The sequence below is a fragment of the Melanotaenia boesemani genome, chromosome 13 (genome assembly GCF_017639745.1).
Source record: "Melanotaenia boesemani isolate fMelBoe1 chromosome 13, fMelBoe1.pri, whole genome shotgun sequence".
Lineage (NCBI taxonomy): Eukaryota > Metazoa > Chordata > Actinopteri > Atheriniformes > Melanotaeniidae > Melanotaenia > Melanotaenia boesemani.
The window spans coordinates 7277492-7291845 of record NC_055694.1 but is presented as its reverse complement, the minus strand read 5'-3'; the positions used below and the strand labels follow the sequence as shown (position 1 = coordinate 7291845).

General features: G+C 39.7%; 2 protein-coding genes across 5 annotated transcripts in view; both read left to right on the top strand.

Moving 5' to 3' along the window:
• Positions 1-7336, top strand: part of nkain5 (sodium/potassium transporting ATPase interacting 5) — a 16565-nt gene extending 9229 nt beyond the window's left edge. For 3 of the 4 annotated variants that reach the window (XM_042003574.1, XM_042003572.1, XM_042003571.1), the window contains one exon: positions 525-653. In XM_042003574.1, the coding sequence (XP_041859508.1) occupies positions 525-653 (129 nt within the window). Of the gene's footprint in view, positions 1-524; positions 654-1122; positions 1190-1282; positions 1453-7323 lie in introns of those variants that run through there. The other variant, XM_042003575.1, reaches the window with a different exon arrangement.
• On the top strand, positions 5485-14354 carry ythdf1 (YTH N(6)-methyladenosine RNA binding protein 1). Its single transcript, XM_042003569.1, has 6 exons — positions 5485-5816; positions 6183-6210; positions 8595-8689; positions 8800-10425; positions 13846-13890; positions 14247-14354. Exons 1-6 carry the CDS (start codon positions 5787-5789, stop codon positions 14259-14261), a joined length of 1839 nt encoding a protein of 612 aa, XP_041859503.1. The 5' UTR covers positions 5485-5786; the 3' UTR covers positions 14262-14354.

The window sequence follows — 14354 nt, the reverse complement described above, 5'->3', positions numbered from 1 at the left end:
GGTTGGTTCATTGGAACTGGAATTTATTACACAGACACGTCTTCTGCGTGGTTTCCATTACTATCGTGCCTCCATGTTGTAAGAACTTTGAATTCACAGACTTCAATGAAGTTTCTGAAACAAATACCTCATACCTAATTGGCTGTGTGTTGTAGGGTTTTAGTTCTTGTAAAACGCATCGTTGCTCTGTCATAGCGGGACCGTTCACACGCAAGATAACGTTTGGTTGCTTACTGACGAGATCTTACAAATCACGCGAGATTATGCTTGTGAAGTCTTACAACAACAAAGGCAGAAAATAGGTCAATAGACATTCAAAAATGAAATAAAAACATGGTTTTTATTTAATTTTACTTTTATAAAATATTAAACAAATTACAAAACATGGACACTTAACAACACTTACACCATGAAACTCTTTCTGATATTGTGTTTGCGATGAAAAGTGAGATCTTGAAATTCTAGGTGATGGAGAATTCACTGACTGAGACTATTAATATGTTTTTATGTGTTCACTTTCACAGCTCCTGGGATTAATTTATGCCTGCTACGTTGTCACCACGTTTTCAGATGAGGAAGAAAGCTGTAAGTATCCTGTAATCCAGTGGTTCCCAACCTTTTTTCCTTGGGGACCCCCTTCATGCACATACTAAAATGCCATGGACCCTCTACTCCACCCTGTGCTGGAACCATGCTTGGTTTTAGGCTTTCAAAAGTGAGATTCACACCATAAATAATGTATTCTGGTTGAGTCCTATTCTTTGATAAAGCCAAAGTTAAATGAACAACATACAGCCTTACTTTCTTTCAATAAAATAGGGACAATTTGTGGACATTAATCACAGTGGCTCTAATGTTCAAAGCCCCAGGGACCCCCTGTGCTTTTTGGTGGACCTCCTTGGGGGCTTCTGGACCCCAGGTTGGGAACCTCTGCTCTAATCCACAGTTATTATTAATTGCACAGATCTGGTTGATTTTACATTCACTGTATGACTAAATCATAAAACCATATATGTTTTTCTATGTGTTGTGTCCTGCTGTTTTCATGTTATTGTCTATTTACATGTTTTGGCTGATTTGTGAGACATTTGTTAATAATTATTATTTGTCTTTTTTTTATAGTTAATTTCATTGGTGAATATCATCACCCATCCAAACCTTTTCAGTTGCACTTCTAGTGTAAATCATGGTAGGTAAATCATGTGAGAACCATTCATACCATTTTAACTGTTTTGCAACCTCTTATGAATGTTCCTCTGTTTTTGTTGGATTTTTTTTTTAGATTATAAATAGCCACAGAGAGAAAGTCTGAAAGAGACTGAAGCAGAAGATTAAGCTTGGAGGACTCTTTTGGCCGTTTTGTCACTTTTGGGTTGGACACAAGACACAGATCACAAATGCTGAACTCCTGCTGTTTTTTTTTTTTAATGTTAATCTACAGGGTTTACTATTGTCCTTTCTTATTTTCTTCTCATTTTTCTTTTCTTAGTCTTTTTCATTTTTAGAAATATTTTATTTGTCCTGATAGTTATAAAAAAAGTAGCATATAAACATTTATTGTGTGTAGCATCATTGAGTGGTATAAAGTACTTCTCTATTATGTATTTAAATGTTATCAATTCGTGTACTATTGATTTACTTCAGTGCTGTACTCTGGATTTGTCATCTGATAGAAATACAATATTATTTTTAGTCTGATTCAGTGATATTTTAGCTGAATTAATTTATATTATAAGTTCAGATTTTTATCATTGTTTCATTTGTATACCAAAGCAAAAGTCCAGCAATGTAAAAAGGTAACAGAAATTTAAAAACTTGGGGCACTGTATGGGGAAATAAAATTTCATTGGGAAATATATAAGTACAGTACCAATCAAATGTTTGGACACACTGTCCCATTAAATGTGATGGGAACAGTAACTCAAAGTCAGTCCCACTTCTGCGACATCAATCTGTCTAGGTAGGAAGTAACACTGTGAATCAATTTTATCTGCTGTTGTACAAGAGTAACAGACCACAGGTTGAAAACAGGAGGCAATTATCAAGAAAAACCCTACAAAGTAATGGTCCTGCAGGTGGCGGCCACAGACCATTTCCTTGTCTTCATCCTTTCAGGCAGATTTTTGGTCGTGTTTGCATTTTGCCAGTGCCTTCACCACTAGAGGTAACATGAGGTGGCATCTACAGAACCTACAGAAGTTGTTCAGGTAGTGCAGCTAATCCAGGATAGCACAGCAGTGATGTGGCCAAAAGGATTTGCTCAGTCTCCCACCACAGTGTTGAGGTAATGGAGGAGATACCAGGAGACAGGCCAGCGTAACGTGACAGCTAATAGGTACCAAGATTAAATCCTTAGACCCATTGTCAGACCATATGCTGCTGCAGTGGGGTCTGGGTTACTTTTGATGCATGACAATGCTCGCATATGACTAAAGTGTGTCAGCAGATCCTGCATGACAAAGGCATTGATGCTATGGACTAACCAGTTTACCTGACCTGAATACAATCCAGCACCTCTGGAACATGTCTTGTTCCTTCCATCGCCACCATGTCACACCAGACTGTCCAAGGGTTGATCCTGATCCAGGTCTAAGCGATCCCTCAGGATTGTTTCATCAGGGGTATACCCAGAATTTGTAAGGAGTGCATACAAGCACATGGAGGCCACACACCTTACTGAACCTCATTTTCAGTTGTCCTGAGGAATTTCCACAGAAGTGGAGTCAGCCTGTGATCTGGTCTTTCTGCTTTTAAGTATGATTCTGAATCCAGAAATCCATTGTTTAATGATTTAGATTTCTCTTTAATCGTTCTTATGCTATTTTGTTCTCAAAACATTGACTGTGTAATGAAAAACGATTTTCAGCTGGGATATTTTCTTTATCAAGATCGGAGATATGTGAAGTGATCCCTTAATTTTTATTTTTTTTTTAGCAGTGTATTCTTATATGTCCATGCCGTTTCTACATAATGCAAACAGTGGTAAGTGGAAAAACGAGTCCCTGGTTCTACTAGGCATAGACATAATATGAAGAAGGTTGTCAGCTCCCCTCACTCACCTGTTTAAAAGAAATAAAAATTACCAGAACTCTTCAGGTTCTCAATTGATTTTCCAGCGGTTTTTCTTTGCTGCAAAAGTCAGACATGTTTCTCTGATACAGGATGCTTAGTTACAGTGAAAATGATTATTTTCGTAGTTTGCGGGCAGATATTTTATAACAATAATAAAATATTTTGTGTCTGTGTCCAGGTATATGATATATTCAGTGTATCACAAAACACACACACACAGAGAAACAATGATAGTCAGTTTTACTTATTAAAAAAAGTAAATAACTGATTCTATAATCAATATAAGACATATATACAGAGATATTTGAAATATTTAAATACATCTGTAACAATATATTTACACATATGTACAAGTATATTTTGTCACACTAAAATATCAGTAAAATACAACATACATAGTAAATTTGAACAATGTAAAAGAATATATTTTATCTATCTAACCCAGTGGTAATAATAATGGCCTTGGTAGTGGCAAAATTAGCATCTGACAGTATGAAGTGAAACAAGTTTAACCACCACTTGGGGACTTCTCATCCTTATCACAAAGAAAAGCCTGTTGATTACCTTAGAAATTAACTACTCACCTGTCGTACATAGCAGACTTGTTTTACTAAAGCAGCATTTATCTCATCGAAAGCTCAACTCACCTGAAGTAGTTTGCAGAGTAACCTGCTTTAAAATGCCTCACACTACAGCAGAAGAATTGATCATTCCCTTTGTCACTGACATGGTTTTAACTATAGTTAACAAAGCCAATACACTAAAGATTATTTTCTGGGGCTTTACATTATTGTTGTCAATGAAAAGGGGGCCCTGCAGATAAAGTTTGGGAACTGATCTGACCTATCATATATTCTTTCATGAAACGGTTGTAAGCTAAAACCTCCAGAAGAAGACGGTTTTGCAGAGCTTCTTTCTTGCACTGCCACCCTGCAAGTAAAGAGAGGCAAGTTTGTTGAAGCCTTATTTTAAGGAACACTGACACAACCAATGACAGTAAGTTGGAATGCTGGTTATCAATGCCAAACTGTGTCTCCTCAACGTGTTCCCTGAGCAAGAAAACATCCTCAGAGTCAATCTCTTCCATGTACACATTCATATGTTGTGGAAAGTGCAGTCAGCTTTGCAGCATCTACTGGAGCAGCAGCATCAGGGCCAGAGAATGAACAAACTGTTCCTTAAAGGCTGGTTCTGTACTGGGGATAACTCTGGTTCTGGTTCTGCACTGGGGATTAATCTGGAGCCGCTGGAGCTGATTGTCCAGGAAAGATACTGAACAAGCAGCTGAACACAATAGCAGACTCTTCACATCCTTTACACAGCACAGTGAAGAAACAACAGTGTGTTCAGTGTGAGGCTTCGTCAAGTCCAATGTAAGTCAGAAAGATACTGCAGATCATTCCTGCCGGTAGCCATCACCCTCTGGAAAAAGTCATTATCTTCTTCAGATTAATTATTTTTGTTATTATTGATTTTTTATTTAAATAAATAAATAAATCTACTATAGCATTGCAATTTCCCTCTGGAATAAATAAAGTATTTTTCATTTCATTACTGCAGATTCATTTGAGCTTGCTTTGATGAAACCAGAGGAAGCTCCTGCCCTGTCCAAATCCTCCATCTTGAAGTGTTGGCTGCAGATTACAGAGAAATTACTGCTGGTAAATCTCTCTCTTTTCACAACAATTTCCCACTTCTTCCGTAACTCTTCATTTTTGGGAAACCGTCACAATGAAAACACATTGGAGATGTGGGAGAGTCTTACACAGGAAGCCGTTCATTTTCTTCCTTCAAATTGCTTAAAACTTTAATCTGAAGTTCATCAGGACATTATTCTAGTAGCAGTATAGTAATTCTGGACCAACAAAAACAGTTTGTTATTGTATAAAAGAATATAGAGATGATATGAAACTGGAAATATTTTTCTTTACTTATGTCTGAATCACTCCTCTTGAGTAAAATGCTCCTGGTCACACTGGGCTTATTTTACAACAGCATTCACAATATCAGCTGTAATCAACATGTTATACAGTATATACTTGATAAAGTTTAATAGATTTACTTTCATGACTAGCACTAAATGAGAGTCAGTCTGACCCGCATGATTTCTGGTGGGCAGATCATTACAGGCCAGAATCTACTGTAGTAAATAAATATAATATTGATATTCAATCTTACTTGTGAAAAGTAATTCCCCGTTTCCTGCTTTCGATGATTGCGACAAGAAAACACTGCACATTGCTCTGGCATCTTTCGTCTGTTGCAGCTGCTGTTGTCTAGGTTGGCTAAAGTTGTCACCGGTCCAAGATGGCGACGACGTTTCTCAAGCTCCAGTAGCCAATGCAGCGTCTACTCTTTCGGTAGCAATGGACGCGTCCTATACGTAACCTACGTCACTTCCGCTCTTCCAACCCCGGATAAGCGGCCGTTGTGGGCAAGTGAAAAGCACGGCATCTAAGGCTGGTTAGGTTTTAATTTAGCATTGTGGGCGTCAGAGTGGATTGAAGCCCCGCTGGATTCATGTGGACACGGCAGCACGAAGAGCCAGCAGGGCCACGACAAGTAAGCCGAGTGGAGATACTGGCTAACGGCTGCTGCTAACTGTTTAATTGCTAGCAGAGCAGAGACTGCCTCTCCGGCTGTTAGCGGGGTTTGAAGCACACACACTGTACGTCTTGTTGGAGCTCCAGTCTAACACAACACCTGGTGGATGAATGATGTCTACCGCCAGCATCGACCCTCAGGTAAGCAGCGAGGTGAAATCCTCAGCCTAAGGTTTTTGCTTCTGTTGTGAGTTGTGTGAGAGCATCCCACTGTGCGGACGATTCCACCGCTGGCAGCCAGCTAGTCAGCTAGTTAGCCAAGTGAGAGGAGAGGATAGCTGGAAGTATTCTCTGGTGGGACTAATCAAGGCCTGGACCACATCTTCCAGTACTTACCTGAGTGGCAAAATACAACACAGCGCGCATGTTGCTTCCTTTTAATGTGCCACGGTCAGAGAACGCGTTTGCATATAGTTGAGCGTGAAGCTAAGATAATTTGATGCTGTGAATAGCAGGCGTGACCTAAACAAGCTTTCTTTGTTTTCTCTTTTTAATGCCACTGTGAAGACATCGAAAGGACAGGATGCAAGCAAAGGTAAGAGATTAATGCATACTACATCTTCAGGTGTTTCTGTAAACAAAATGTTCAACTTGTCAACAAACAAGATGTATCTAAGTAAGTAAATAAGTGTCTATGAACTGATGACATCTTTGCGTGTTTACATAGTTTAATCCATACTTTTTTTAACGGTGTGCACTAAACACAAGTGTAAGGGTGCACAGCTTGTCAAAAAATAATAAATAAAATAAAAATAGACCTTATACTAAAGGGCCAACTCCTCTAAAAGTTGCATCTATCTAAAATATCACCACTCTGCTGCAGTTAGACAATCTGACACCTGACTTGTCATTAGTCATGAAAAGACTATCGACCCCTGAGGATATATAATATATATAAGGGCCTCACATTTGTTACGCATACATCGTATAGAAGAGCTTCAACCAGATGCTGGAGCTAATCTGGTGCTAGAGCCAAATCAGAGCTATCTCAGCTTTAAAACCCTCACAAAACAAAGATTCAACACAGAGCCAGATTATTAGTGTAAACATATGTTCCAGCATCAGCTGCATTTAGTTTTAAACTCCCTCTTTCTTTAGAAGACCACAGGGCAGAGTGTCTTTTTCACAGACCAGTGTTAATCGTGGTCTTACTGCAGCCCGCTGTAATAATGTGAAACAGCATTCAGCATCTCTGAACAGTCTTTGTAAGGCTGAGCATTTATAAACATGGGGGTAAATGGATGTTTCTATGCTTTAATTTGATTAGGGTTTGTTAATACCCATAAAATATTTTATACTTCCTGCATCTTTATGTAGGACATGGAGTAACATTAAGAATATTATGTAACATTAAAGCAGTAAATTGCAGAGTAAATGGCTTCATGGGCACTGCTACTCCAGGCTACTCCAGCTTCATGTCCACGGTGAATTAAGTTTTTAATTGCTCCCTATAAAAATAGTTGAGATGCTACACAAGCTTTTTTTTGGTTGTTTGTTTTTTTTTAAGGATAGGTCTTGTTGGTAGACCTGTTACTTTATCTCAAAAGTCAAGTTAAAATAAATGTGCAATTCTTTGATGTACTCAAACCCACACTAAACACCATAAGCTCACATAGTCCATGGTAACACCTAGAGCTGCTTCATTAAGTTGTAAAAATTCATCCAGTGAGTTGCAGATGTTTTCTCAGTATCCAGCTGCGTATCTTGCTCTTACCTCCCATGGCTACAAGCTCCACCAGAAGGTCTGGAAACTCTTTTCCTAAAACAATACAGTAGGGCTGCATATTTTAAGGCCCTATGATTTCAGGCCCCAGATTAGCTTTCCCAACTAATCAAAGAGTTTTTCCACAGTGTCAAATGAACAAGAAAAGCAGGACGAGAATCAAACTCCTGCAGCCACCTGTCAGTATGACATCACCTGAACTGGCAGGGTTAAAATCTTTTCCAGAACATCAGTCATGGCTAAGAGAGCAACAGAAACACCAACCTTGTCCAAGAATTTAAAAGATGTTGCCTTAAGTGATTCATGAAAGAATAATAATTAAAAAAAGCTGCCTCCGTTTTTGGTAAAGCATTATAAACAAGAAGGAAAGTTGTCAGAAAAAGAGAGCAGCATCTTAAAGTTGTTTATGGTGTTATGCTTAACAGGTTGAGTAGCCGGCTCATATACAGAGACTACAGCTTTTCCATGCAGCTGACAGGTTTGAATCCCAGTCTGGAGCCCTTTGGAGATGGAAACACAGAATCTGGAGGGGGGGTAGATTTCATAGGGCCCTAATATTTTTCTCTGTCCATATAAATGTTTCAATCTTATCTATCTTCACTTGCTTTTATGTAATGCCTTCACTGCCTCACCTGTGGCATTTTTCCAACAAGGTGCATTACAGTATGACATATTATGGCTTTGGTCTGCTTTGTTTTTCATTATGCAGTATCATTTCACTGTGATCGGGTACAGCTTTTTATCTTTACAGCATGTGTGATGCTGCAGTGATACAAATAAGACCAGCTTTGCTATGTGTGTGCTTAATATGATTATATTCATTTAGCCTACACTTTTATCCAAAGTGATTTAACAATTAGTTGTACAGATGTGTGTAGAGCTGTTATTGTCCTGAATGGGTTTACAACTGTTTTTAAGTTCAGGGGAGTTTGAGAATAGTGTCTTCATGGAATAATTGTAATGTTCAGTGAACTGTTCATATCTTTATCTAGCTGTATGGGCAGAGGTGGTATACACTGCACTATGTTCAGTGTACACATGTTGGTGTTCACTTTGCATCAAAGTCCATGATGCCATGAAACTTTTGTTTTATATTAACAACTTGAACCACAAACTAATATTAATTTAATTTGCTCAGATGGGATTTTATGTTAAGTGTGATATGCAGCTTTGACAACAGTCTGATTTTATTGCAGCCTTTCCAGTTTCAGTGCAGAATGGCTCCCTCCACCAGAAGGACACAGTTCATGATAATGACTTTGAGCCGTATCTCACCAACCAGTCAAGTCAGGTAGGAAAAGAAACATTTATTTTAAATGTCTGTGACATTAAAACCTTTTTTTAAATCATCACTGATATTTGCTGCTTTAAAAGTAATTATAATTTTGCTTATTTTTGTAGAATAACAGCTATCAATCCATGACAGACCCTTACCTGTCCAGCTACTATGCCCCCTCAATTGGATTTCCTTACCCTCTCAATGAGGCTCCTTGGTCAACAGGAGGTGATCCACCAATTCCCTACCTGACACCTTATGCCCCACTCAGTAATGGAGACCATCACTTTATGCCTGACACGGTATTTGGGCAGCCAGGTGGGCTCAGCAGCAGCATTTACCCTCACAGGTTTAACTTTTTCCCAGAGAATCCTGCATTCTCTGCTTGGGGCACCAGCGGTTCTCAGGGCCAGCAGACTCAAAACTCAGCCTATGGGGGCAGCTACAGCTACCCACCTAGCTCTCTAGGGGGCACATTAGTCCCTGATGGCCAGACAGGTTTCCATAGTGACACCCTGAGCAAGGCACCAGGCATGAACAGCTTAGAACAGGGCATGCTTGGCCTAAAAATAGGTGGGGATGTGACAGGAAGTGGCTCAGGTGTGAAGAACGCAGGCTCTGTGATAGGTGGCGGAGGTGGTGCAGCTGTTGCCCCAGGCAACGGTGGCACACCAGTTGGAATGCCCCCTCAGAAACCTACATCATGGGCTGCTATCGCTAGTAAACCTGCCAAGCTGCAGCAACAAAAGACAAAGAACAAACCCATCACTCCAATGATTGGAGGACCTCTGCCTCCTCCTCCAATAAAACACAGCATGGACATTGACACATGGGATAACAAAGGGACTGCCACCAAGATGGCCCCCACCTTGGCTCATCACCACCAACAGCACCCACCCCAGCTTCACTCCCATGCTCCCAGTCTCATACCTCCCCTTCAACAGTCCCTACAGTCTGCCCAGTCCCTTGTGCAACAGATGACCATGCAGGGTCCTCCTCCACCCCCTCCACACTCTTACCAGAACCACAACTCTGCTCCAACACCTCAGACCAGATGGGTAGCCCCACGGAATCGCAACTTGTGTTATGGTGGTGGAAGTTTGGACAGTAGCGGCTCCTCCAGCGGTTGTGGTGTGGGTAATGAAGGTGTGGGAGGAGGGAGTGTTCCTCTAGAGCCGGGATCAGAGTCACATCCAGTACTAGAGAAGTTGCGAGCAGCCCACAGCTACAACCCCAAGGAGTTTGACTGGAACCTGAAAAACGGACGCGTGTTCATCATCAAGAGCTACTCCGAGGACGACATCCACCGCTCCATCAAATACTCCATCTGGTGCAGCACAGAGCACGGCAATAAGCGTTTGGACTCAGCCTTCAGAGCGATGAACTCTAAAGGTCCTGTGTACTTGTTATTCAGCGTCAATGGCAGCGGCCATTTCTGCGGTGTTGCTGAGATGCGCTCGCCTGTGGACTACAGCACCAGCGTTGGTGTCTGGGCGCAGGACAAGTGGAAGGGCAAGTTTGATGTGAACTGGTTGTTTGTTAAGGACGTGCCTAATAGCCAGCTGCGCCACATTCGCCTGGAAAACAACGACAACAAGCCAGTCACCAACTCTCGTGACACTCAAGAGGTTCCTCTGGAAAAGGCAAAGCAGGTGCTAAAGATCATCGCCCAGTACAAACACACTACCTCCATCTTTGACGACTTCTCTCACTACGAGAAGAAGCAGGAGGAAGAGGAGGTTGTGAAAAAGGTAGTCATTTCTTTGAGATTTAATACTTTTAATTAGAATTAAGGTGACGTATTGAATGAATGTCTAAATTTGGCTCACAATAGTTTCCTTTCCTTTTGCACATATAGAATCTACTTTTCTGGTAAACACATGATGCATCCACATGCCTCTTTTTTAAGAAAGAAAAATTTATATGTATGATCTGATAACATTCCCGTGTAATTATCTCTGACTGCTATCTAATGCTAATGCTCTGCTATCTTGATGTGGTGTATTTCAGAGCTGCTTTTGTTGCTTATTTAATTCAGAGGAGAAATATGCTTGATATTTAGAGAGCTGCTGTTATAATAAATAGATTTGAATGGAAAGCAACGGAGTCCCTCCAGTAACGTTGGAAGAAAATACATTTCATAGTCCGACCGCAGTATAGCATTATTATTGTTCCTTCAATGCATCATGATACCACGAAAAGATGGTTTCTAAGTCAAAAGGTGTTATTTGTTTCACACTTCATTTCATTATGTTTTTGGTTAATTTTGTATTTAATTCCCAGATTATTACATAAATTGATCAATTTATTTATTGCATAGGAAGCACCTTCACATTATCTTCACCGTGTTGACTAACAGGTCAAATTTATCATCTTTGTTTGATTTTGCTAGGCTAACAGTTGAGCATCTTAAGTGTATGTCCTGCTGCTGCTGTTGGCCTAGCTAAATAAAAAAAAAACATTAAGGTGATCAGTCTCCTTATATGTGAGTTGACATGATGAAAATAATTTGGCAATGCTTCCTGTGCTGAAAATAAATTCATCCATCCATTCTGCTCTGCTTATCCGGGGTCGGTTGCAGGGGCAGCAGCCTAATGGGTTCGGCACATGGGAGGCGATGTCGCTCCTTCATCGTTTTCCATGGAACTTGCGCGATGAGGCGAAAATCGCTGCCCTCTTCCAGCCAGGCGACAGGCGACATTCGTGCATGTGAAATGTTGGCTTGTACACGGAGACGTGCACACGGGGCTTGTGACACGAAACAAGAAAATAGAAAAATGTTCCATTTTTGTCGCTGTCGCATGGCGCTACAACTAATCAGCAAGGGGCTTCGTGGACTGACCAATGAGAAAAGGCTAGACAGCGCAGTCTGCAAACTCTTTGAACATGAAAGAACAGATCATTTTAGCTGTGTCTGACTTTCCCACACTTTACAATAGGCTACTTCACGCAGAAATTATAGAGATGTAAGTAAAAAGGCAGCCGCGTGGCGCCAGAGTGAATTTGTCCGAACGTAGGTTCTGGATTTATCTGGATCAGCCTGAAAGTCCATCAAATGATGATTTTCATTATGCTGTTTCCTATGTAAACTCGGAGGAACCCAGGGTTGTCTCTCTTTTATACAGTAAACAGCAAGATTCCTGTTAATTCGTGCAAAAATCTTCTGACTCTCCATCTGTCATACTTTGTCACATCACAGACTGGTTTAAAAATGTCAAAATCCCCACCAATATCATAAGCAATCAAATTTCTCGGAGAAAAATGATCTTGGAGCACGATGCACAGCACTGCTGCCGTTTGTGGACATGCCAGGAACACCTCACCAGGGAGGCGTCCAAGAGGCCTCCTGACCAGATGCCCGAGCCACCTCATCTGGCTCCTCTCGATTCAGAAGAGCAGCGGCTCTACTCTGAGCCCCTCCCGGATGACCAAGCTTCTCACCCTATCTCTAAGGGAGAGCCCGGCCACCCTGTGGAGGAAACTCATTTCAGCCGCTTGTATTCACAGTCTTGTTCTTTCTATCACTACCCACAGCTTATGACCATAGTTGAGGGTAGGATCATAGATCGTTCAGAGTTATATTAAATTCCTACATTATTACATTAATCATGAATCTATTTATTGCATAGAGAAGCACCGTCACATTATTTTCCTCAGAAAATAAATGTACTTTAGATATATGGAAAAATAACAAAACTGAAAACATAATGTGAGGAAGTTAGAAACCGGCTTTTCTAGTGTTCTCATGATGCAGCAAATCGGCTAACAGGATGGCTTTTTTCAATCCTGTGACTGGTTGGAATTCTGGCACATTAATAAATCTGCACCGAGTTGAGCAAGGGTGTTGAACTGAGCCTGTGCAGAGGAAAGAATGACAACAGACGACGAATAAAATGAAAGTTTTATTGTTGCACATCTACACGGATAGGAGCAAACATGGAAGCTCATTGTTCGCACAAAGAATTTATCCTTCTTTGCTTAGATGAAGTTTTTCTTTGTGCAAAATGTTTTTTGCTCAAAATGGCGCTGATGTTTGCAAAAATCAGTTGTCTGTTCAGAATGTGGCTGTGCTTGCTCAGAAATGAGACACAATAATAACGGCATACCATGGGAACAAGATGTTATCCCGTAGTCTCCGATTACTAATGCGACCCCCAGTGTCCACATACAGTTGTTGTTTCAAACCTTAAGCCCCCAAATTAAGCATCTCTAAATAATTATGACCCTATGCTTAGTTGCCAGAGATCACAGAGTATCCTAACAGACAACTTGGTTCTTTAATATTTTTGGAGTTTTTGAGTAGGACATGTGTTGCCCCCACCCCACACCACAGGGTTACCATGGAGTAAACTGACTCATGTCCATTTTTGTGTGATTGGTAGTAGGGCTGGACGATATGAACCAAATCTTAAATCTCTATTTTTTTTTTACCTGAATCATGATATATTATATATATATATGTGTGTGTATGTGTGTATATATATATATATATATATATATATATATATATTCAAGTAACCAAAGAGACAGTTCTGATTTACAGCCTTCAGTGCTAAATATACTTTTATTTTGTGCATTAAAACAGCTGACTGAAATTAAAATATCTTTATATTAAATTAAATGTTCCTAAACCGAAATATATTAAATACTTTCCAATGACGTTAACAAAAAGATGCTTTTAACTCAAAACAAGCTATCTCGATATAAACGATATTCCTTCCTTCTATATGCATCTGGTAAAGTCTTGATATATTTGAAAATCTTATATATATTGCCCAGCCCTAATTTGTAGTTTTTGTGGAGCAGTAAATGGCTGGAACAGCTGAATGACGTATTTAGTCTCTGTTTATTGTTCTAAGTCCGGCGAACCCAGGAAGCTTGGTTACACCATTACAGTTAATCTCAACATTGAAATTAAATTGAATTAAGACTATCTGTTTCATGAATTCAGATGAACGTCATAGAGAACTAAAATTAAATGTAAATTTAAAAGTAAAATGTTTCTCTCCCCGTGTTTCGCAAAAAGGCTTTGAGTACTCTTTCCTATCAAACTTAAAAGTGAATTTTTTTTACATAATGAAATTAAAATGTTAGCTATGGCAAACTTATCAAGATGTTACACTGGAAGGATTTTGCTTTGATTTCTAATTGGTTTTGTGTTTCATGCACAGAGCTACGAGCCTGCTTCAATACAGAGTCGATCCAGAATGGATCAGGTAAAGTTGGTCAATTTTATTTCATCTTTCTCTCATCCGGCTGAATGGTTTCAATGCAGATGTGTTTGTTTTTTTGTTTTTTGTTTTTTAATTAAAATTTCTTTTACTCCCACTTATGGAGATGTGTGCAAAAAATTGTATGAACTAAATCATCCAATTGATGTTTTTTGGAGCTTTTCTGTCTGTATAACTTAATTTACATACATCCACTACATGATTCATTTGGCTACAGAATTATTTGGTAAAGAACATCACAAAATGATCTACTTGTTGGTGGACACAGCTATAAAAATCATCCTTGTTGTCCTGTTAGGTGGTCTCATCATTTCTTGATGTTATTTTTCTTTCTATTTCAGGATCGTCAGAAGTGAGCTGTACCAGAAAGCCTCTAACGGTTGAACACTTGCGTTTTGGATTGACGTACTGAAATTTAAATTAAAACAGAAAACACAAGGACAAGAATT